This window comes from Pleurodeles waltl, chromosome 1_2, assembly GCF_031143425.1.
Source record: "Pleurodeles waltl isolate 20211129_DDA chromosome 1_2, aPleWal1.hap1.20221129, whole genome shotgun sequence".
NCBI classification, from domain to species: domain Eukaryota; kingdom Metazoa; phylum Chordata; class Amphibia; order Caudata; family Salamandridae; genus Pleurodeles; species Pleurodeles waltl.
This window is the reverse complement of record NC_090437.1, coordinates 1,172,127,059-1,172,151,650: the sequence shown is the minus strand read 5'-3', so window position 1 is coordinate 1,172,151,650 and position 24,592 is coordinate 1,172,127,059. Positions and strand designations below refer to the sequence as shown.

Genomic DNA, 24,592 nt, shown 5'->3' with positions numbered 1-24,592 from the left:
GAAGACACAACATAAGTTGTTCCATTGAAATTCCAAATTAAAACTACACACGTTGAAGTTAACTTCCATTATATGTCCGATCCCACCCTCCCTCATCTCTTCATGGAATTGCATTGTAGGCATCTGTGGTACTTGAGAAGAATGTCCAGATTAAAGCCAATAGATGATTCAGATCAGGAACCCTCAACACATCAGTTCATGTAGTGGTACCAAAAAGTGTGAGCTGTGTCCCAAAACTGTCAAGCAAATTACTGTTCAAATGTTCAAACTTTTTCAAGGGGCGGGGACATGGGGGTGACGAGGATGGACGGAGAGTGGTGTGCACTCCCCTCAGTGTGCATGTGTGTTTGGGCGGCCTTCTCACTCAGCACAGCCAAACACACATGCGCACTGAGCTCTCCCCAACTAGGCACTGTGTCGCCAGGTTGGAGACAGCAGGCCCACACTCCCAGTCTGCCAGGAAGCGCCAAGCCATGGTGCTCAGGCCAATCATAACACTGCTGTCATGATGCCAGCAGCATGAGAGCAGTGTTAGGATTGCCCGCAGGGCAGGCTCGGAGACTGTGCATGCAGTGAATGAAGACAGAGGAGTTCCGCAATGCAGCAGTGAGTCAGGTATGTTTTTTCAAATTTATTTTTATTTGTAATGCTTTTGTTTGTTTTGTGCCCCCTGCCCCACTGCTTTGTCCTGCCAGGCACCACCCCTGATTGGAACACTCAAGGAGCAAACAAGGAACCCACCATTGATGTAAAGAAGTTCCTAGCAGAGCAAACCTCCATTTATTCTATTTTAAGTGCAGCTATCCTGTGCAAAATATGTGCTGGAAAGTAACTACTTTATCCAGACTTAGGGGCATATTTACATGCCCCTAGTGGCATCGGAGCGTTACGTTTAGCAACACTCCAGTGGCTCTGTGCACTGCACCATATTTACAAGACGGCGCTAGGCCACTCTTTGGGGCATATTTATACTCTGTTTGCGCCGAATGTGCGTCAAAAGGTTTGCTGCACTAGCGGCCCAAACCTTGCCCCATATTTAAACTATGATGCCCGACCCCGCGGACGTAAAAAAACCTCAGTGTGCATCATTTTTGGATGCGGGAAACCGCCTTGCGTTAATGACATGCAAGGTAGGCATTGCCGTCCAAAAAATGACTTTAAGGCCTGTGTTCCTTATTTATACTCCTCTGGCGCTGGTTTGCGTCAAAAAGTATAAATATGGGCCTTTTTGGTTTAACGCCGCCTTGTAAATATGGGATCCTCGGATTCAGTTTTCTGTGGCAGAGGGGTGTGCAATGGGTGTTGCTGTTGATGTTCCACTGCAGCACCCATTGCTTTTGACGGTGCCCCAGATTTCCAAGGAATCGTAAATCTGAGGCAGTGCCAAAAATTAATGCCATCCCAGGGGTGGCGTTAGCATGGCACAACACGGAGAAATACTTCTATTTCTTCTCGTTTTTGCTTTTGCACCACCAAAAGAACCTACTACAAAAGCCGCATAGACACCAACGCTCACAACAACAAAGAGCTCTTCGACATCATCAAAGAACTCTCCAACCCCAGGCCCTGCTCCTATGAACCCCCGCCATCACAGGAGCTCTGCAACTCCCTCGCCACTTACTTCAGTCGAAAGATCGAAGACATCCACAACAGCTTCAAACCTCAGACCCACCAGCCAACCACAGACAGCCACGAACCCAACGTACCAACCAACACCAACCCTCTATGCTCCTGGACCCACGTCAACAATGAAGACACCATCAACACCATGGCCTCCATCCACTCCGGCTCCCCCTCGGACGCCTGCCGCACCAGATCTTCAACAAAGCCAGCGACATCATCGCCCCCCCCACCTCTGCGCCATCATCAACAGCTCCTTCGAGACAGCCACCTTCCCGGAGAGCTGGAAACACGCCGATGTCAATGCCCTGTTGAAGAAACCCAAAGCGGACCCAGATGACCCCTGGCCCGTCTCCCTCCTCCCCTTCCCAGCGAAGGTCATTGAGAAAATCGTGAACAGCCAACTATCCCGCTTCCTGGAAGACAGCAAAGCACTCAATACCTCCCATTCCGGATTTCGCAAGAACCACAGCACGGAGACCGCACTCATTGCCGCCACAGATGACATCAGGACCATGCTCGACAAAGGCGAAACCGCAGCGCTCATCCTCCTGGACCTCTCCGCAGCCTTCGACACCATTTGCCACCACACCCTTCGAACACGCCTCCACAATGCCGGGATCTGTGGCAAGGCCCTCGACTGGATCTCTTCATTCCTCTCCGGCAGAACCCAGAGAGTTGGCCTTCCGCCTTACCTGTCCAAACCCTCCAAAACCATCTGTGGCACCCCCAACGATCCTCCCTCAGCCCAACACTTTTCAACATTTACATGGCTCCTCTCGCCAACATCGCACGATCCCACCACATCAACATAGTATCCTACGCAGACGACACCCAGCTGATCATCTCCCTCACAAAAGACCCCACAACCGCAAGAAACAACCTCCACAATGGACTTCACGCCATCGCCAACTTGATGGAATCAAGCCGCCTCAAGCTAACTACAAACAAAACAGAGATCCTCATCCTCGGCAGCAACCACTCCGCCTGGAACGACTCCTGGTGGCCTACCTCCCTAGGAGCTGCGCCCACTCCCACCACCCAAGTACAGAACCTTGGAATCATCCTGGACTCAGCATGACTCAGCATGACTCAGCAGGTCAACGCAGTCTCCTCTTCCTGTTACAACACCCTTCTCATGCTCCACAAGATTTTCAAGTGGATTCCTATTGAAACCAGAAAGAAAGTCACCCACGCCCTGGTCAGCAGCCGACTGGACTTCGGCAACGCACTCTATGCAGGAACCACGGACAAACTACAAACGAAAATGCAACGTATCCAAAACGCCTCTGCCCGACTCATCCTCGACACGACTATTCGACCAGTAGCCCCCCCCCCCCCCCCAGCGCCTTGAGACCCTGACGGGTGAGTAGCGCGCTTTATAAATTACTTGATTGATTGATTGATTGATGCATTCTGCAGCACACAGAAAGAGCAAAAGGCCATTAATGATTGTTTATGTGCAGGAAGGTGTCCCTTCCTGTACATAAACAATCATTCAATGATGACGATTTTCTACTTCTATGTGTGCTGAAATCTGCAGTACACATAGAAGTACCAAACATAATTGTAAATTGTTTATGTGTAGGAAGGAACACCTTCCTGCACATAAACAATCATTCCCTTTAACGCCAACATCCTTGCACTATGGTGCAAGGATGCCTGCATTGGCAGCTAAATTTAATGCCAGTGCTAGGGGAAACAGGGATGTACCGTATTTTTGTACATACAGCGCATCCCTGCATTTCACAACTGACGCGGCGCTAGCAATTTTGGCGCATCGCCATTCTGCGCCAGTTCCATATTAATATGCCCCTTTGTGCCTCATTGTATGACTTTGGAGTGGCAAAAGCTATAACAGATCTGCCTCCGTGTGTGGTGGAAAGAAGTAAACTTCATTTGAATTTGGCAGGTATACATGGCAACCACGTCCATTAGGCAGACTGTAACATGGTACATTGCTTCCCGGAGGGAGCCTTAAGGCCATCAGAGCTCTCTGATGAGTAGAAAAAGAATTCCGCAAATGGATGGAAGTTACTACCCCTTTTGTAAAGAGGGCTGGTTGTTCTTCATGCATGTTTTTGAAACAAACTGGCTTTGTACCACAATATATAATCTCCTTAACTCATGTATTCGCCTACGGGGTCAAGCATACTGGCAAGTTGTTGTTCAAAGGAATTTTGAAGCTACAAATCAAAGGGCCTGATTTAAGAAAAGTGGCGCTGCATCCAATACAGCTCCACTTTTCTTGCGCCCCTTAGTGCCCTCCTACCGCCACTATGTGTGTGCCGTATTTAATATACGGCGCACCATGGCATAGGGGAGGGGCAATAGTGTCAAAATGTTTGAAGCTATTGATATACTGTGTAGGATTAGCACCAACAATTTTGCGCAAATCCTACACAGTACATAGGGGCCCATTGAAAGCAATGGTATGCCCCCTTTTAATGCCTACTCTGTGCAGGCGTTAAAAGTAGCCACAAAAAATTACACAGTGACACCTCTTAGATGCCACTGCGCACTTTTTACAGTCCCCCTTAACAGTGGACGCCCCCCTTGAATACATTATGCCTGGTGCAGTCATAATGTGGCACAAGGGGATACAAAGTGGCACAATGCATGCAATGTGTGCAGTTTTTGGCCTTGTTCGGCCACATTTGCGTAAACAAAATTATGTTAATGTGGTGCAAGGAGGCGCTAGGCCCTCTTAAATCTGGGCCAAAGTGTTTTAAGTGCGAACCAGAAAGGAAGAATGTAAAAGTTGATAGAAAACTGGAGTATGTACATGCAGTAGAAAATCACATTTATTTCACAAGCTCATATAATATGAAAAGAAGGGAAGTGAAGAGTATAATTACCTAATGCATTACCTAGTGTCTGTGTGTCCATATCATCATCTATGAACTCCTCCCCTTGGATAATGTTCTGTGTGTCTTCACTGTGGTTCACAGGGCTTGTCATCTCCTGTTCTTTTTCGTTTAGCATTTGTGCATACACATTTCTGCCCGGAAGTTTCCTAAAATTGGTGAGCAAAATGTACATGTAAAATAAACATGCTTTTTCAAAATTTTCAAGTCTTTTTTGTGCATGCATATCTAAAGCTTTCAAATCGCTGCCACTCTTCAAAACAACTTAGGCCCGAACACATAAACTACACAAGTAGCAGGGTATTTTGCATTGGTTTTGGGTAGTGACATTTCCATTGAAGAGAACTGCACTCACTAGCTAGTGACACAATACAGCATTTTGCAACAGTTGATTTGTGCAAATATCAGTGACTTGTGCAACGTGTTTAGCATCAGTGTAAAATGGCTTAGGGCCAGAGCAAAGTTGCCCTGTGCTTGCGTCATATACAAGATTTGGACCACTAGAACAACTGAATTCATGGTGGCACAGTAGCATTTAGAGACTAAGCTTTCCTGTGTATAAATATAGCAATGACACGAGGAAAGTGATTGAGAGCAGACTTTCACCGGAAGTGTGGGTTTCCAAGCTTATTCAAAGTAAGGGGTGGTGAATAATTATAAAAAATTAGCATTTTTTAAATGGACTGTACCAAGTCAGAGGTCTCTCAGTGATTTCCCGAAATGGCACACCAACCTGTATTAATATAGAACCACTGTCAAATGCCTTATGGTTCCTCTTGAGGAAAACTACTACCATTCATTTGCCAGGTAGTCCAGAATAGGATCATGCCAGAGCCATCCGAAAGGAAAAAAGAGAACAGAAAGGGCATTTTGCCCGGACTCATGCTTTACAGTGTCCCGCTCTAATTCTGCATCATTTATTTATATATGTAAATTGCAGCCAACGATGTCATCTTCATTAATCATGAGGCAGTTTGTTCAGCTAGATCATAAGATGGTGCAAGGTGCCATATTATCTCTTTCCCTGAAGTATATGTTTTTTTACAACTTAAAAAATAGGTGCTGCTTATTGCAATTGGCCAAATCAGAAGAAACATTCTGGCATTACATTTTCGCTCCAGGCTTCGCACTATCTTCTGACAAGCTTGGATCATGTACTTTGCAAATTATTCACTGCTCAATAGTGCAGTTGTTTACATGGTTCAGTCTCTTTACATTCACTGTAACAATAAGATACATCTGACAAAAAATAACATATTCTCTGACACAAACTGCATCAGTAGGGATTATCCCTTGGATTACCCATGTGACAGTGACCCTGTCCTGCATTAGCTCCTCCCTCTCGTACCTCTCTAACCTCTGGCCCCCAACCTGAGGGACTCCGTGAAATTTCCCAGTGGCCATCTGCACATGTGATGGAGACTGAGAGTGAACCCCAAGCTTACCCACAGGTCAACAAACAAGAACATGTTGGGCCAGACTCACTAATAATGGTCACTACTTGCTGACTGGAGTGGTCCATTTCAGATAGTGAGGTACCTTATGCCACCCAATTCCGTCACAGCAGGTGGCTGGCTACCCTTAGGGACAGTATAGGATTCTACCATTTAGTGGGTGAGATGTCTTCCATAAAAAATCACTATTTTGACTGGTGATTCTTAATCTGCATTGTCTGGGCATAACAAGGGTACTGAATTGAAATGGGCATTGCTCCCCTGATCAAAAAGGATTTCAAATATCAAATAGGATTTATAAGCGCAGCTAATCACCCACGAGGGAATCAAGCACTGGGAACATTGCTGCTAAGGGGGCTCAGTTGAACAGCTGGGTTTTGAGTCCTTTCCTCAATTCCAAAAGAGAGGAAGGTGTCTGTAGGTGAAGGGGGAGGTTGTTCCAGGATTTTGCTGCGAGGTAGGAGCGTCATCCACTGTTGCTTTGGCAGATGTGGGGTGTGTGTGCAAGGGAAAGGAAAGCAAAGCACAGGTGTCTGAAGGGTTGGTGAAAGTTCAGACGGTGGTTGATGTATGCTGGTCCTTGCTTTGTAGGTGTGGATCAGCATTTTAAATTGACATCTCTTCTGAATGGGGAGCCAGTGGAGTTTCTTGAGGTGGGAGGTGCTGTGGGTCCGTTTTGGCAGGCCGAGGATGAGACTGGTCACTGTGTTTCGTATGGTCTCCAAGAGCCGCGTAGTGCTTCCTACGTAGTGTGTGTTGCCATAGTGTGGCCGGCTGGGGACTAGAGCTTGAGTGACAGTTTGTCTGGTGTTGACGGTGTGCCATTTGAAGATCTTACGGAGCATGCATAGAGTAAGGAAGCAGGTACAGGAGACTGCATTGATCTGTTTTTTCATGGTGAGCTTGCTGTGCAGGGTGATGCTATGGTTGCAAGTGTGGCCTGTCAGAGTGGATGCAGGTCCTAGTTCAGAAGTCCACCAGGGGGTAGGTGTTGTTCCCAAAGAACAACACTTCAGTTTTGTCTGTGCTGAGTTTTAGGCAGTTATTTTTTACCCCATTGGCAATGCCTGCCATGTACCTGCAGAAGTTAGCCCTCGTAGTGGAGGGGTCTTCTGATAGTGAAAGGCTGTGCTGGGTGTTATCTGCATTCATTCTGTGGGTTTTGACGATGTTGGCTGAGGGATGATCCTTTGGGGATGCCACAAATGATGTTCTTGGGTTCTGAAGTCAAAGGTGGTGGTAGGTGTATTCTCTGTGTTCGTCCTGTGAGGAAAGAGGCGATCCATTTGAGGGTGTCTCCTTGGTAAGGGTGTGGTGTGATACGGTGTCAAATGCTGCTGAGAGGCCAAGGAGGATCAGAAGGGCTCTGATGTCGTCAATGGCAAAAATCAGGGCAGTTTCAGTGCTGTGATTTGTATGGAATTCGGATAGGGAGGAGTCCAAAAGATTGTTGTTCTCCAGGTGTTCCGTGAGTTGGCGGTTGATGGCCTTTTTGAGGACTCTGGTGGGAAAGAGGTGCAGAGAAATAGGACAGTGGATCTTGAGTTCGCTCAGGTTGGTGGATGGTTTCTTGAGAAGGGGTTTAACTATGGTGTTTTTTCATTCTTCGGGGAAGGTGGCTGTGGCTATGGATGAGTTGAAAATGGCAGTGAGCTTCTTGATGATTATATTACTCCTAAGGTTGTAAATGTGATGGGGACAGGGATCCGTGGGTCCTCCTGAATGAATGGAGTTCATGATGGGCAGCCGCGCACATCTACTGCGCGGCTGCGCTGTGGCCTCCATTAAGTAAATCTTGGGAGAAGGGGAGGGGCTGGTTGGGAGCCGGTTGAGAGAGGTGGTAAACAGGGCAGCAAAGTGGGTGGTGTTTTGTGTGGTGAGCTCGTCCCTTGTTATGAGCAAGGGTTTGCATCTGTGGGAGTGAAGAGGCTAAGGGTGTTGGCAATGGTGGGTTAGGCTTCAAAGTGTTTGTAGATGCTGGGGATTTTGTTGTGGAAGACGTCCACCAGGGTGTTGCAGTTCCTGAGAAGAGGTGAGGATGTTTTCACAGGCAGAGGGGTTGGGTAACTCTGACGATGCTCTTTGTTGGGGTCAGAGCTGGCTTTGATGCGTTTGGCTAGGGTGCTCCTTTGTGTCTCTTTCAGTACTTGATGGTATTGGTTGAGGATTGACTTGAAGGTGGGTCAGTCTGTGGGCTCCCTTCTGATGCTCCATTTCCTTTCTAGTTGCTTGCAGTAGTGTTTTTTTTGGTTCTCAGTTACGTGGTGTAGCAGCTGGCCTGCTTGGTGGGTCTCTTCAGTTTGGAGGGCTTGATGGGAGCAACTCTGTCAGCGCAATTGGTGATAAAGATGGAGAAGTTCTTGACAGCCTGTTCTAGATTGGTTGCAGTGGCAGGGTAGAAGGTATTTAGGGCATTGGTCCACTGGCCCTCTGATACTTTATTCCAGCTGCAGTGTGAGCTGCTGGATGACTTGGTGGTGCCGCCGGGGGATCCTATGATGGTGGACAATGGCATGGTCTTTCAAGGTGAGCTAGGTGACATGGCTGGGCTTGACTCCGTCACTGGCCATGAAGATGGGATTGAGCGTGTGTCCTGCGTAGTGTTTGGGGTCAGTGACTAGTTGGATGAGGCCGATGTTGTTCATGCTTTTGAGGAGGTTGGCACTGTAGGTGATGCTAAGGTATTCAAGGTGAAAACTGAGGTCCCTGAAGAAGATGTACTGCTTGGAGTCAATGGAAAATGGGGCGATGAATTCACGGATGGTGTTGCAGAAGCTGGGGGGTGGTCCTGGAGGTCTGAAGACCATGGTGCCTCTGATGTCGGTTTTTCCATCGGTTTAGAGTTTGAAAGTGAGGTGTTCCAAGATTGGGGCAGTGTTGTCTGCGGTGGTGATGCAGTGTATTGTTTCTTTGTGGATGATGGCAATTCCACCTCTGTGTTCGTTGATGCTGTCCTAGTATGCTATCTTGTCTCTGTCAAGAGTAGCTGAGGTGATGTCGGATGTGGAAGCGAGGTTGAGCCAGGTCTCAGTAAGGAAGATGACAACGTAGGTGAGGAAGGTGATGGTGCCCCAGATCTCGGTGGTGTGCTTGCGGAGTAACCATATGTTGAACAGAATGCAGTGGAGCTGTTCTGAAGCAGTCGTGGTCGGCGTGGTGGTGGTCGTCATGCGTGTGGGTGCTTTGGTGTTGCAGGAGAAGAGGCAGTGGTGGCAGGTGAACGGTCCTGCTGTAGAATGTGGAGAAGCATGTCAGCAGTTGTTGTTGGGAGTCTGGGGTCCAAAGCTCAGAGTTCAGTGGTGGTGTATCTGAGGTGGGAGAAGCAGGGTTCATGGCACTGGGTGCAGTCCAGGCGTGGATAGTTGCAGACAGGCTTGCCCTTGGTGTGCTTTCGTTGCACCAGTGGTATGCTCCCTGCGCACATCTACTGCGCGGCTGCGCTGTGGCCTCCATTAAGTAAATCTTGGGAGAAGGGGAGGGGCTGGTTGGAAGCCGGTTGAGAGAGGTGGTAAACAGGGCAGCAAAGCGGGTGGGAAACAATGAAAACAGTAAAAGGAGACAAACGAGGCAAAAACAAAGAAAGCTATGCAACACAAAAAACTAGGTATAGAAAACAGGAATCCAAGAAGTCAGACAAAATGGCAGAGATGGCAAACAGAAGAAGGGGAGAACTGCTGCTTGGAGCAGCAAAGGGAAGCTGGGTCATCTGATAAGATGGGATAGCAATTGGAAAAAACTGTTCTTGCTATCTAGATTTCTTTGCTGTGGTTAAGTGCATTAACAGTTGCCAATATTTATAAAGGCAATTAAAAAAGAAACAGAATGAAAAGTACAACTTTTGTTTATCAAGTAGACTTTTTTCGGCAAACAGAACGAAAATACTTGGAAGACAGCAATGCTTAATTTACAGCACGCAGGATCACTGGCTTTATTACAATAAAATGCATACAGTGACCGTAATAATGTTATTTGATTTTGAATGCACTGTATATAAGTGACACCAATACTGAAGCTAAATTTGAATTTTACTGATGCCTCCATTTTGCCATCGAGGCCTAATGTATCAAGAACTACATGCCTTCTCCTATTTCAATTGCATATTTGGTGTGTAATTGAAAGCAAGCTACAGTACCTCAATAAAAAGAAACAAAAAAACAAAATCTCCTACTATTTTCATTTTCCTAAATCAACTGAACACTTGTTACTCTTTAAATGCTGCTGAGCATCACTTGATGTTATCCACAACTCTTTCTTTAAATCATTTTATGAGTAAATAGGCCCATAAACCAGTGACAAGGCAACATCTATAGCTTTTAAAAATGCAAATAGATAATTGAGTAATTTATTGTAGGATGCAACCACCGGGAAAGGGCAGAAATGCAGTGTATCTACGAGATATGGCACATTTCTGTCCTCTCCCCCTGTGCTGGCACACAAGTTGCTGCCATGCGCCAATGTAGGAACCCTTGCACCATGGTACAAGGGTGCCTGCGTTGTGGGGATGATTGTTTTTGTGCACAAAGTGACTCTTTCCTGTACAAAAACAATCAGAGGAGGTGTTTTCCTCTTTCTATGAGTTCTTCAGAATGCAGCACACATAGAAAGAGGAAAAAACGAGTAGAAATAAAGACTTTCTCCCCGTTGAGCCACTCTGACGCCACACCTGAGGTGGCATTCGAATATGACGCATTCCCAGCCTTGTAAACCTGGGAATGCATCAGATTCCTTCAGGTTAATCGGTGTTGTGTGGGAACACCCCAAACAACACCCATGGAATGCCCCTTTCACACAGTGTTATGCGTGAAAGGGGTCCATATTTACAAGGCTATGAAAAGCCACGCAAGGTGACTTTGCGTGGCCTTGTAAATATGGGCTGGCACACTGAACCACCGGAGCCTAAAAAACAAAATGACACTCCGGTGGTGCAGTTTGCTACTAGGGCCTTGTAAATGAGGCCCTGTATTGCATAGATATGGTGCAAAGGTGACTTGCTGTGCTAGTCTGCGCCAAAAGCCCAAAAATCTGGCAATAACTTTTGAAGCAGTCGGGGTTCTGGCCAGTGACATCCGCTCTCTAAAATCATGGTGGTTTTAAAAAATACCCAAGTAACTGATAAAGAAACTAGCATAAGAGCTTAATCCTCCCAGACCAATAACATTATAGCCTCCCAAAGGCACCTTTACAAACATGGGCCCATATTTATACTTTTTGACGCAAACCAGCGCCGGCGCTGGTTTGCGCCACAAAATTTACCGCCGGCTAACGCCATTGCTACGCAACGTGCGGGTGCCTTATTTAAGGATTGACGTTAGCCGGCGCTGTGGGCTGGTCAGAATAAAAAAAAAAATGACTCAAACCAGGCAGCGCCGGTGTAGGGGAAAATGGGGGTTGTGCGTCAAAAAATGGTGCAAGTCAGGTTTGAGTCAAAAATCATGGCTCAAACCGGACTTGCGCCATTTTTTGACGCACAACCTCCATTGAAATGACTCCTGTCTTGCCAAAGACAGGAGGCATGCCCCCTTGCCTAAAGGCCATGCCCAGGGGACTTCTGGGCACAGTGGCATGTAGGGGGGCCCAAATTAGGCCCCCCATTGCCACTTTAAAAAATAATACTTACCTCAACTTACCTGTACTTACCTGGGATGGGTCCCCCCATCCATGGGTGTCCTCCTGGGGTGGGCAAGGGTGGCAAGAGGTGTCCTTGGGGGCAGGGAAGGGCTCCTCTGGACTGCTTCCATGGTCTGAGACCATGGAAGTGAGCCCACAGGTCCTCCCCCTGCGATGGCACACAATGCATTACCTTGCGCAAATGCAGGCACCCTTGCACCATGGTGCAAAAATGCCTGTTTTGTGGGGATGATTGTTTTTGTGAATTCTGCAGCACACATAGAAAGAGACAAAAAACAGGGAGAAATAAAGATATTTTCCCCTGTTGGACTACTTCTACGCCACCTCTGAGGTGTCATAGGAATCTGTAATTCTGGGAATGCGTCAGATTCATTAGCGGTCCATTGGTGTTGCATGGGAAAATCCGCAGTTTTGTGCATGAAAGGGGCCCAAATTTACAAGGCCATGAAAAGTCACGCTAGATGGTTTTGTGTAGCCTTGTAAATATGGGCTGGCACACTGTGCTACTGGAGCATACAAAAAAAATGATGCTCCAGTTGTGCAGTGTGCTGATAGGGCCTCGTAAATGAGGCCCTAGTGTGCTAAATATAAGGCTAAAATATGTTGTGATAGTGTCTTGTAAGAATTTGAAAGCACCTTCTCCATCTACATAGTGCTTTGATCATAATGAATCACAAAAGGTACTGCTGAAGGGCCACCTCTGAGTCTAATATACACAAGGGCAGGTCTTCATTGTAATTCTCAACTTGTGATAGTCTGATAGTCCCCTTGTGATTTCATCCAGTGCCTCACACCGTTTAAAATTGTCCAGACGTGATAGCCCACTGACACTCAAAAACCATTTACGTGAATATTACTAACATTTTGCGACCAGTTAGGGGCATAAAGGAGAAACTACAGAAATATGTTTGTGCAGCAGCAAGGCTTTGTCATTCTTCATTATCAAGCCGCAGCTGAAGTAATGTTGATCTTAAGTACAATGGCAGAGACAGACCAGTGTAAAATGAGCAGAGCTGTGTGGTTATTTTGCATATCATATAGCACAGTCATATGTAAGCAAAATAATTTGTCAGACAGAGTCCATGCAGAGTAATCATAAAGGCTCCCTCTAGCTCCGATTGTTACCTGTAAATGCAGGCTTGGATGTGTAGTGGCTGGCACCCTGCCCTGAGAGACACAGTTTAATGTAACTTTGTACAAGATACCTGCCCTTTTTCTAGGGCTGTTATTTATGTTTTTTTAATAAATGGTGATTTGTTGTGCAAATAAGATTTGCTTAAGCCAGTCAACCAGGTAGGATGAGAGGATCAGGAGCGGACTCAGAACCAGCAGTCCAGTGCCAAATATAAACTGTGAGAAAGTGGATTATTAGCTGGGGTGGATGGGAGTCAACAACAACTAATAATGTCACTATCTTGTTAGATCTAGCAAAGGTTTCAATAATTCAAACATTAGCTTAACCCTTGTTAACCGTGCCACAGAGCAGACAGTCTTAACTTAAGAAAGTATTTAAAGCATTTACAGGTCCCAAGACAATTCAAATGCCAAATACACAACACAATAAAAATCCCACTCCAATTTATAAAAATAGAGAACAACTTAAGGAATAAAATGGCACCAAAATGACAAAAATCCAATAAGGGAACCTACAGATATGACCTTAACCTTTAGAAGCTCCAAAAAGCATTACGCTCCAAGTCAAGCTAACTGGTCATGGTAGACCGGGACTTAGGTGCGATTTGAGGCTGACTGTGATGGAGCACAGGTCGGGAACACCAACTATGTTTGACATGGTCAGAGTTTTTTCTTGGGTGTTTTTTCTGGAAGTCAAAAGCCTTCAGCAAGGCAAGGCAGCAGGCTGTGTCCAAGAAGGGCTCTACAACATCGGATAGGCATTGGATGAGGTCCTGGTGACGTCGTTGTTTTCGGCAGGAAAATCGCTGAGCATGAAAATGTGAAACTTGTGCCATGGAAAGTCCGCTCACTTGCCAAATATTTTTGGCTCCTTCACTTGGTCATGTTTCTATGTTCAGACTTGGATACTTTCTCTGTGCGGTCCTGCTGAAACAGATTTGCTGTTGCAGAAATCATCTACAATGCACCTTGGTTGAATTGCCTTGGCAGGTTTCTCCTGGTCCTCTGGAGGTCATTGGAGACAAAATGCTGCTAAGTCCTAGGCTTTTCAGCATGTTAGGACGTGTATACTTTGACGTCACTGGGTTTCCAGGACCTCAAGAACAGCACTTGGAGGTAAAGACTCACTCCAGTAAAAGACAACAGCACAGTTTAGAGGAGGTGTAGATGGAAATGGTCAGATGAGCTCTTTCAGAAAAAAGGCTTCTTGCAGCTTGTTGTGTCCTTGTAGCTTACCAGGATTCACCTCTTCATCCTGGATATAAGTGAAAGCATGTCTAGCCCGTCAGGTTTCCACACAGGGCTCAAACAGCAGGTGAAGTCCTTGTTCTGTTCTTCCAGAGGTCCAGAGGGTTCTAAAGAGGGTACCCAGGAGTGCCACATTTATGCTTACCTTTAGTCTGTGGGTGACTCTTGGCCCCTCCCTATACAACATGGAAAAAGTTCCTATGGGTAACCCTACCCACTTTTGCAAAAGTTCCATTATGCCATATTGCAAACAATCCCACAGTGCCCATCTCTGCCTAAATGAACGATGGTGAAACCATTCTCCCCTTGTGCAGAGTCTGTGTGCCCAATCAGAGTTATGGCCAGGGAAATGAGCAGCATTTCCTATGTGGTCACTTCATACCAGTTCGGGGGACTGCTCCTTTCCCAGTCTGATGGGTCCTGACTGACTGAGGGAAAAAAAGAAAGGGGTCTGCCCAGGTGTCAGCTAACCTTTGCCTGTGACGGGGGCCATCTTTGCAATTAATTAAAGGTCATCTTGGAAGAGGACCAGTTACACCTCACCACACAAAGGCCTTTGTTTCTGTTGCTCCCAGAGCAGTTTTCACACCTCATTCAGGTCTTCAGCACTCACAGGGCTGCTCCTGGAAACTAATGCAAATTAGCCTCCAAAGCTTTAGGCATGTAAGAAGTAACTTTCTAAAAGTATATTTTCCTGACTATTTATTAACATTCTGATTCCATCAGGGAATTTGCCTTCTAATAAATATTAACAAGATTCCAAGATGACATTTCTATTACTTTCCTAGCCAAGGATATTACATTCAATTTAATTATTAAATATAAAAGTGCATCTCAATGTTTCTCTATGGAACAGCCAGCCTTGCAACTGTGAAAATAGTTTTAGGTGCCAGTCACTATAAGCTATGTTTAATATTAACCTTCACCATTCCATACTTTTAAATACCATACACTTAGCCTTATGGGCTGTAAGGTCTACTTAGGTATGACCTCTTAAAATGTATACAGGATGTTTAGGCCTGTCAAAAGAGTTGAATTTGATAGGTCAAGTTGCAGTTTTAAAAATGCCACAGTCAAGCTACAGGGGTGGACCTGAAGCCATTGTCACTGTAGTGAATGGCACAATAGGTGCTGCAATCCACTAGTGATAATTGGGTTACGGGCCATGGGTACACTTCGGACAATATGTTAGGGACTTATAGATAAGTTAAATATACCAATAAGGAGCATATCCAATTTTGACATTGTTAGAAACTGGGTCTCTAGTTGGCAGAGGTATGCACTCTGTCCAAGTGGAGACCACAATCCTAGAAAGGGTAAGTCATATACACACCCTAAATTAACCTGTGCTCACCCCCTGGTAGCTTGGCACATAGCAGTCAATCCAGGTGGATTCTGGTATCTGTATTTTGTATAATTATGCCACGTGGCATGATGGATTTAAGCACTTTTCTTGCTCAACTGTGGACAAGGCAAAGGCCGAAACGCGTCAGGAGAGACTGTGAGCATGCTGACAGTCTCTATTTTTCATAAAATGCTTGGCTGACAGGAATTGGCTTCAGTGTGCATTTATTTAACGGGATGCTTCGTCCCCCTATCAATTGAAGCCACCCTGTTGTCTTTTTTAATAGGGGGCATGACTCGTTTGTCTCCGTGCAGGACAATTGATTTTCCTGACACTACTGTACACAATGATGAGAAAGGGAGACTGGAGAGATATTTATCGAGATTCCGGATGCCTTGCATTTTAAATGCCATTTTAAAAATTATGGCAACATGTAATATGAGCGAGAATGGACACTGGTATCACAAGATTTCTTTCCGCACCTGACAATATGATTTTATAAATATACTTTGCACTGGGATGAAAAGTGATTATTGGATTGAACTGAGGTGATTCAACATGCTAATTGAGCAACATTTGAACATCAAGAAATGAAAAATATTGCAAAGCAGTATGAAAAGTGTCTATTGATAATCCAGGTGCATACCTGTATCTGTATTTTGTATAATTATGTCATGTGGCATGATGGAGTTAAGCACTTATCTTGCTCACCTGTGAACAAGGCAAAGGCGGAAACGCGTCAGGAGAGACTGTGAGCATGCTGTCAGTACCTATTTTTTATTAAATGCTCGGCTGACAGGAATTGACTTCAGCGTTTCTCTTTTTGCTGTGTGTGTGTGTGTGAATATATATATATATATATATATATATATATATATATATATATATATATATATATATATATATATATATATATATATCTTGTACAGTCCAAATGCAGCAGGCTCTTGCGAGCTGCTGGTGAGAACCATATACATCGAGCACACATGTGGAATCCATCAGCTAAAGAGTGCCCCCGTGTACACTCTGTACAAGGACTTGTGTCTCTATGATGTATGATGGTAATTCACATTTTACGTTTTGGTAGCATATCCGTGTGTTTGGGATTTGATTTGATCGCAGTGTACATGTCCGTATCCATTGTTACTAATGTCTACAGCATAGGAAAAAAAGTTAAAAGCAGCCCAGAACATTGGTGTGCAACACCAGGTCTAACAGTGTATCAAATATCTATGTGTACCTCCTATTAGAAGTGTCTTTTTATGTATACTTTTTAATAAAACCTTTTACCTTATCTGTTGATTATGGACTTGCCTTTTAAACTTGTAGAGGATGAAGGCTCCCACTGCCACAAGGCAGATGGCGAAGATGACTAATATCGCCCAGTAGCCACTCCCACTGCCTATCCTTTGGGCATCTGAAAATCAAAATACAAAGGCAGGTTTGTGAACACACTCTAGAAGAATCACATCTGAATATAGATGACACTGGGTTACAATGGGATGCAATAGTTTAAATGACAATAACGGAGAAAGGGATTTGTTTTCAACCTATTGCCATGCTAGTAACCAAACTATCCACATTTACGCGCAAAGGACTTAATAATACTGGATTTATAGAATACTTGAAAATAATCCTAGATGTAGATTTAGCCAAACACAGGAATACACATCTAAGCCGTGTTGTCCCTCTGTAGGTTATTTTGCACTTAGCACCACATATGATAAAACACCTAAATAAGGGTGCAAATGACCATCAGATAATTATATTTTTGATTTCCATCAAACAAATCTTCCCTAACTTTTCATATACCATTTGTCAGGGAAGGGCAATAAGAATTGTTAATACACGACCCAGCAGCAATTATGAGCCTGAGCTACAGCCGAGGATGCATAATGATGGTGGTAATTAATAGCCAGTATTACTCTGTAGGAAATGTCAGTGAGGTTATTAGCATCTCTACCAACACAAAATAGGGAGATGCAGCTGGTACAGGGGCTGCCTCTCATAGGGTAAAAGACTCCTTTCCCCTATAGCACTTCTGTTTTCTCCACAGAAGGTGACATGACCGTCCAGCCCCCACCCTTTTCTTTCCTGCGAGTGCCAGATTGCCAAAGAGTATTGGAAACAAAATAATGCAACATGCCAGTTTGTCTATGTTTTCATACTTTTCTGTGGTTCATTGGGCTTTCCCCTCAGCAGTGCAAGGGAAGACAATCATATAGCTTCTGTGGTGGAGGGGCAATGACCCATTTTGACACTATTCCAAGTAATGGACAGCTCCTACTTAAACTGGAGCATCTTATTGTCTCCAGCACCTGCCTTTTGGCTGCTTGTGAGCTGCTCGTGAGGCAGGTGTGTGGTCCACGTACATCGGGCTGTCAAGTAGCGGGCAGGCACAGAATGTTACACCGAGTGGGCCTATAACAGTAGTTATAACCTACAGAGGGGTTGTTGCAAATGGATGACCAGAACCTAATGTACTCTCTGTGTTTATAAGCTGTAATGCATTGATATAGAACTCTACAAAATGACAACAGAACCCATGTCCAAAATGCAGTATGTATGAAAATGATGTGTTTGCAAATAAATACGCATATGCTGAACTGTGGATGCAGGAACAATAATATTTGATGTCTTAAGCATTCAACTACTTGAGGAACCCACCACAGATTATATTTCATACTGGTCAGCCTTGGATTTATATTATTGTTGTTTGCCTGCAGATGTTAAACAAGGCTCCTGAGTTACACTATCCCTATGCAGCGTCTTTCATTTCAAGTCACCCATCTTCTGATTCCAAACATTGTCTAATATGAGGTTCATTTGTCGAGCACGAGAAGTCATCAACAAACATGGCGGGCGCATTGCTGACTCGGTAATCAATCCTATAGATGATAACACACAGTACATTCAAGATTGAGTAGAATACACGTTTAAAAATGTTACCTGAGTCGGGGTCTGCTAGCGTCACTGATACCCAAAATCCTCCTCTTAAAAAGAAACTGATATTGTGCGCATTTAGGACTTGTTTTATGGTCGTCATCCGCTGAAACCCAAGACAAAAACATACATTTACTTGTACATTCCTATTATAGCTCAAAATGTTTATTTAGTTCGCGAAGTAAGATAGGAATAGATAAATATTAGATCTTTCCTCCTGGTTCTGAAACTTGAGGTGTTGGCATTGAATGAATCTCATGTTAAGGAAAACAATATAACATATTTCCCTTAGTCACAAATTAAACACATCTTCAGAGGTTATCTTTCATGAAATGAAGGAGCTCATCAAACAGCATATCATGGGTATGAGGAATTGGGTTAATACGAACCACAATCCTTGTCAGAGTGAGGCACAAGCAAACCCCCAAATTAACCTGTCCTCAACTCTCTGGTAGCTTGACACAGAGCAGGCAGGCTTAACTTAGAGGAAATGTGTAAAGTATTTATGCAGCGCTTCAAACAGTAATAAAGTGAAAACACAATACTAGAAAATGTATAAAGATGGAATACATTTTAGTACCCAAAAGAAGACTGTTAGACCTGACAGCCTTAGGGTAGTCACCCCTAACTTTTTGCCTACCTCCCTCCGCTTTTTGGACACTGTTTTTGCTGGTTTATAGACTCTGCGCACTTTACCTCTGCTAACCAGGGCTAAAGTGCATATGCTCTCTCCCCTAAAACATGGTAACCTGGAATCATACCTGATTGGACTATTAGTTTACCTATAAGTCCCTAGTAAGGTGCACCCTAGGTGCATAGGGCTGGTAAATTAAATGCTACTAGTGGGCCAGCAGCACTGGTTGTGCCACCTACTTAAGTAGCCCCTTCTCCTTGTCTCAGGCTTGCCATTGCAAAGCCTGTGTGTGCAGTCTCACTGCCACATCGACTTGGCATTTAAAAGTTCTTGCCAAGCCTAGAACTCCCCTTTTTCTACATATAGGACACCCTTAATGTGTGCCCTAGGTAACCCCTAGGGCAGGGTGCTGTGTAGGTAAAAGGCAGGACATGTACCTGTGTAGTTATATGTCCTGGTAGTGTAAAACTCCTAAATTCATTTTCACACTACTGTGAGGCCTGCTCCCTTCATAGGCTAACATTGGGGCTGCCCTCATACACTGTTGAAGTGGCAGCTGCTGATCTGAAAGGAGCAGGAAGGTCATATTTAGTATGGCCAGAATGGTAATACAAAGTTCTACTGACTGGTGAAGTCGGATTTAATATTACTATTCTAGAAATGCTACTTTTAGAAAGTGAGCATTTCTTTGCACTTAAATCCTTCTGTGCCTTACAATCCACGTCTGGCTGGGCTTGGTTGACAGCTCCTTGTGCATTCACTCAGACACACCCCAAACACAGGGTACTCAGCCTCACTTGCATACATCTGCATTTTGAATGGGTCTTCCTGGGCTGGGAGGGTGGAGGGCCTGCTCTCACACAAAGGACTGCCACACCCCCTACTGGGACCCTGGCAGACAGGATTGAACTGAAAGGGGACCTGGTGCACTTCTTAGCCACCCTTTGAAATCTCCCCCACTTCAAAGGCACATTTGGGTATAAAACAGGGCCTCTGCCCTACCTCATCAGACACTTGCTGGAGAAGAAACCTGAACCAGAACCTACATCCTGCCAAGAAGAACTGCCTGGCTGCTCAAAGGACTCACCTGCCTGCTTTCTACAAAGGACTGCTGCCTTGCTGTTGCCCTGCTGCCTTGCTGAACTCTTGTCTGGCTGTGAAAGTGCTCTCCAAGGGCTTGGATAGAGCTTGCCTCCTGTTCCTTGAAGTCTCAGGACCAAAAAGACTTCCCTCTTTTACTTGGACGCTCCGTGCACCGAAAATTTCGACGCACAGCTTGTTTCGCGGCGAGAAAAACGCCGCACTCCGACGCTGATCGACGCGACGCTCTCGGGACGATCGAAGATCCGACGCACGGCCTCGCAAGGACAACGCCGCCCGACCTCTAGAGGAGAAATCGACGCGACGCCTGCCGTGAGATCGTAATTTCAACGCGCAGCCCCGCAGATCGAAGTCTAGAGGAGAAATCGACGCAACGCCTGCTGTGAGATCGTAACTTCGACGCGCAGCCCCGCAGACCGACGCGCAGCCGGAGAACAAGCAGGAAAATCCACGCACAGACCCGGGACATCTGGTAATCCCCGCGATACACAGAAAGAGACTGTCCGCGCGCCGGAAACCGACGCCGACTTCCCCGCGTGGAAAATAACGACGCAAGTCCGTGTGTGCTGGGGAGAAATCGACGCACACACCCCTTTTTCCACGCACCTCTTCGCTTGTGGCCCTCTGAGGAGATTTTTCCACTCCCAACCAGGTACTTGTGCTTGAAAGAGACTTTGTTTATATTCTAAAGACTTAAGACACTTTGGGCCTTATTTATACTTTTTGGTGCAAAACTGCACTAAGGCAGTTTTGCCCCAAAAAGTTTTGCACCGGCTTGCACCATTTTTTAGCACCAGCTGGGCACCATATTTATGGAATGGTGCAAGCCGGTGCAAAGGGTAGGCTAGCTTTAAAAAAAATGACGTTAGGCAGTTTTGAGTCAAAATAAATGATTCTGACCAGATTAACATCATTTTTTGACGCTAAGGGGCATATTTATACTCTGTTTGCACTGAATTAGCGTCATTTTTTTTTAACTCTAATTTAGTGCAAAACTAACTCCATATTTATACTTTGGTGCTAGACCCGTCTAGCACCAAATTTATGGAGTTAAAGTCATTTTTTGGAAGTGGAAACCTACCTTGCCTTAATGAGATGCACGGTAGGCGTTCCCGTGCAAAAAAATTACTCTATGGCCTTAACACCATATTTATACTCCCATGTAAAAATGGTGCAAGGGAGGAAGGAGGGGTCAAAAAATGGGGCAAAGCTTGCTTTGCCCCATTTTTTAAGACCTGGGTCAGGGCAGGTGTTAGGGGACCTGTGGCCCTATTTCCATGGTGGAACACCATGGAATAAGCCCAGAGGTGCCCTCCCTAGGCCCTAGGGGCACCCCCACCCACACTAGAGGGACTGCGAGGATGGGGGACCCCATCCCAGGTAAGTACAGGTAAGTGCATTTTATTTTTGAAAGTGCCATAGGGGGCCCTGAAATGGGCCCCCATACATGGCACCGGGTGCAATGGCGATGCCCAGGGGAACCCTGTCCTCTGTGCTGGCCACTGGGGTGGTGGGCATGACTCCTGCCTTTTCTAAGGCAGGAGTCATGTGGCATGGTAGGTTTAGCACCATAAAATGACGCTAATCTGGCTAGAGTCATTTTTTTTTACTCTAACCTGCCTAAAGCCATTGTTTGGTGCTAAACCCTCTTCTTCCATACTGCCAGCCCCACCCGACTAAAGTCATTTTTTAAAACTCTAGCCTACCCTTTGCACCGGCTTGCACCATTCCATAAATATGGTGCCCGGCTGGTGCACAGAAATGGTGCAAGCCAGTGCTAAACTTTTTGGTGCAAAACTGAGTTAGTGCAGTTTTGCAGCAAAAAGTATAAATAAGGGCCAATATTTTGTAAGTTTGCGCCACTTTTGTGTCATAAAATGACGTTAATGCGGTGCAAAAAAAGTTTAAATCAGGGCCTTGGTGCTAGATGGGTCTAGCACCAAAGTATAAATATGGAGTTAGTTTTGCACCGAATTAGAGTAAAAAAAAATGACACTAATTTGGTGCAAACAGAGTATAAATATGCCGCAGAGTATAAATATGCCCCTAAATATGGCCTTAAGGCCATAGAGTCATTTTTTGCATGGGAACGCCTACCTTGCATCTCATTAAGGCAAAGTAGGTCTCCACTTTAAAAAAATGACTTTAACTCCATAAATTTGGTGCTAGAGGGGTCTAGCACCAAAGTATAAATATGGAGTTAGTTTTGCACCGGATTAGAGTTAAAAAAAATGACACTAATTCGGTGCAAACAGAGTATAAATATGCCCCTTTATATCACCTCCCTGTGATATTTCTACAATTTTCTATTGCAACTTTATTTCTTTTTGACCTACAATTATCCTGATAAATATTATATATTTTTCTAAACACTGTGTGGTGTATTTTTGTGGTGTTATATGGTGGTATTGTATGATTTATTGCACAAATACTTTACACATTGCCTTCTGAGTTAAGCCTGACTGCTCATGCCAAGCTACCAGAGGGTGGGCACAGGATAATCTTGGATAGTGTGTGACTTACCCTGACTAGAGTGAGGGCTTTTGCTTGGACAGAGGGTAACCTGACTGCCAACCAAAAACCCCATTTCTAACATTGGTGATCAGCGGTGAGGATAGGACTTGTATTTGTGCAGTGACATACAGTAGCTAAGTATTTCACTACCTACCCACAGTTGAAGGTCAATTTGGTTTTTATCTCTTTTTGAAAACCTGATTTTTTTCCTGACAATTTTCAAAAACTAAATCCTCACTCAACATGTCTCTGACTGGGTCTCAGACAGGAGACTTTGACCTAGTCCAGTTGGATGCATATACAGTCAAACAACTAAGAGGATTCTGCAGGGCATTGAGGGTACCCACCCAAGGGGCCTCCAGAAAGGAGGACTTTCAAGTGGTGCTGAGGGCCTGGGCAGAAGCCCATTTAGAGGATGATGAGGAAGAGGAGCCAGAACATGGCCCCTCAGAGGAATTTTCACTATCTATGGATGGTGTTACCACTGCAATTGTGCCCCCTTCCAGACCAGGGAGCAGTGTCTCTATGCAAAGCCTGACCGCAGAGGAAAGGAGAGAGGAAAGGGAGTTCCAATTGCAAATGGCAAAACTGAAAATTGAGGCTCAACAGGAGGAGAAGAGGGCAGAGAGAGAAGCCAAACAAGCTGAGGCTGAAAGAGCAGCCAAACAGATTGAAGCTGAAAGGGCAGCCAAACAAGCGGAAGCTGAAAGAGCAGCCAAACAAGTGGAAGCTGAAAGAGCTTTGGCTGAAAAGAAACTATTGTTGGCTCATGAACTGAGTCTCAAGGAGCTGGAGATCAAGGCGAGACAGTCTGAATCCAGCAATAATGGTGGCAGCATACAGACAGGACCTGCTGGAGAAAAGAAGGTTCGTATACCCAAAAATGTGGTGCCCAGTTTTGTGGTGGGAGATGACATAGATAAATGGTTAGCTGCTTATAAAGTTGCACTAAGGGCTCATGAGGTTCCTGAAGGGCAATGGGGGGGTAGCTATGTGGGGTTATGTGCCGCCATTGGGGAGGGACACACTTCTCACATTGGATCAACCTGATCAAAACACATACCCACTTCAGAAAGCCATTTTACTTGCCAAGTTTGGGCTGACCCCTGAGGGATACCGTCAGAGGTTCAGGGACAGCACCAAACAAACCACACAAACATGGGTAGATTTCTTTGATTTCTCCAGTAAGGCACTGAATGGATGGGTGTGGGGCAACAAAGTAGCAGATTATAAAGGTTTATATGACTTGATCCTGAGAGAGCATATACTTAATGTTACTTATACAGATTTGCGCCAGCACCTAGTGGATAGTAAGCTGACTGATCCCAGGAAGCTTGCTGAGGAGGCGGACCTCTGGGTTAGTACCAGAGTGTCCAAGAAGGTACCTGGGGGGGACTCCCACAAAGGTGGTCAGGGTTCCCAACAGAAGAAAGAGGGGGGAGATAAACTTGCAGATAAGGAACTCTCTAAAGGCCCCCAAAAGAATTCCCAGGGAGGGGGTGGCAACCCTTCCTTTTCCAAATTTGGGAAAAAGCCAGGGACATATGACAAGTCAGGGAAATCTAGCCCCAAATGCCTGGAGTGTTACCAGTATGGTCACTACAAAGGCGACCCACAGTGCCCCAAGAGGGCACCGTCCACTACCGGACAGGCACCTGGGTTGACTAGTGTAGCGCTCGGGGGGAGATGGACCCAACTAGCTTTGGGTTCCCTAGTGTCCCTGGGAGAAGGAGAAATGGTGCCCAAGGCCCACATGCCCAGAAACAGTTCCAAGTACCGGCAGTGGGTCACCATTGATGGGCAGAAAGTGGAGGCTCTGCGTGACACAGGAGCCAGTATGACTACTATCAAGAGTCAGCTGGTGTCAACAGAGCAGATAGTACCTAATACATTCCACCAGGTCAGAGTCGCTGACAATCGCGAGAGTCACCTACCGGTGGCTCTGGTTCCCTTTGAGTGGGGGGGGGGGGTCTCTGGTGCTCTGAGAGTAGCTGTGAGTCCTGCCATGCCTGTAGATTGTCTGTTAGGCAATGATCTTGAGCACACTGCTTGGAAAGAAGTGGAGCTCAGGTCTCACCTGGAGATGTTAGGGTTACCTGAGTGA

General features: G+C 45.5%; 1 protein-coding gene across 7 annotated transcripts in view; it reads right to left on the bottom strand.

Annotated features, from left to right (window-relative positions):
* The window catches only part of SORCS2 (sortilin related VPS10 domain containing receptor 2), a 1,939,515-nt gene that overhangs the window by 4,360 nt on the left and 1,910,563 nt on the right, over window positions 1–24,592 (bottom strand). For 2 of the 7 annotated variants that reach the window (XM_069203288.1, XM_069203258.1), the window contains exons 24-26: window positions 18,246–18,345; window positions 16,587–16,713; window positions 4,479–4,636 (exon numbers count right to left, since the gene is read on the bottom strand). In XM_069203288.1, coding sequence (XP_069059389.1) covers window positions 4,479–4,636; window positions 16,587–16,713; window positions 18,246–18,345 — 385 coding nt within the window. The remainder of the gene's footprint in view (window positions 1–4,478; window positions 4,637–16,586; window positions 16,714–18,245; window positions 18,346–24,592) is intronic. The other 5 variants (XM_069203250.1, XM_069203272.1, XM_069203265.1 and 2 more) reach the window with 3 other exon arrangements.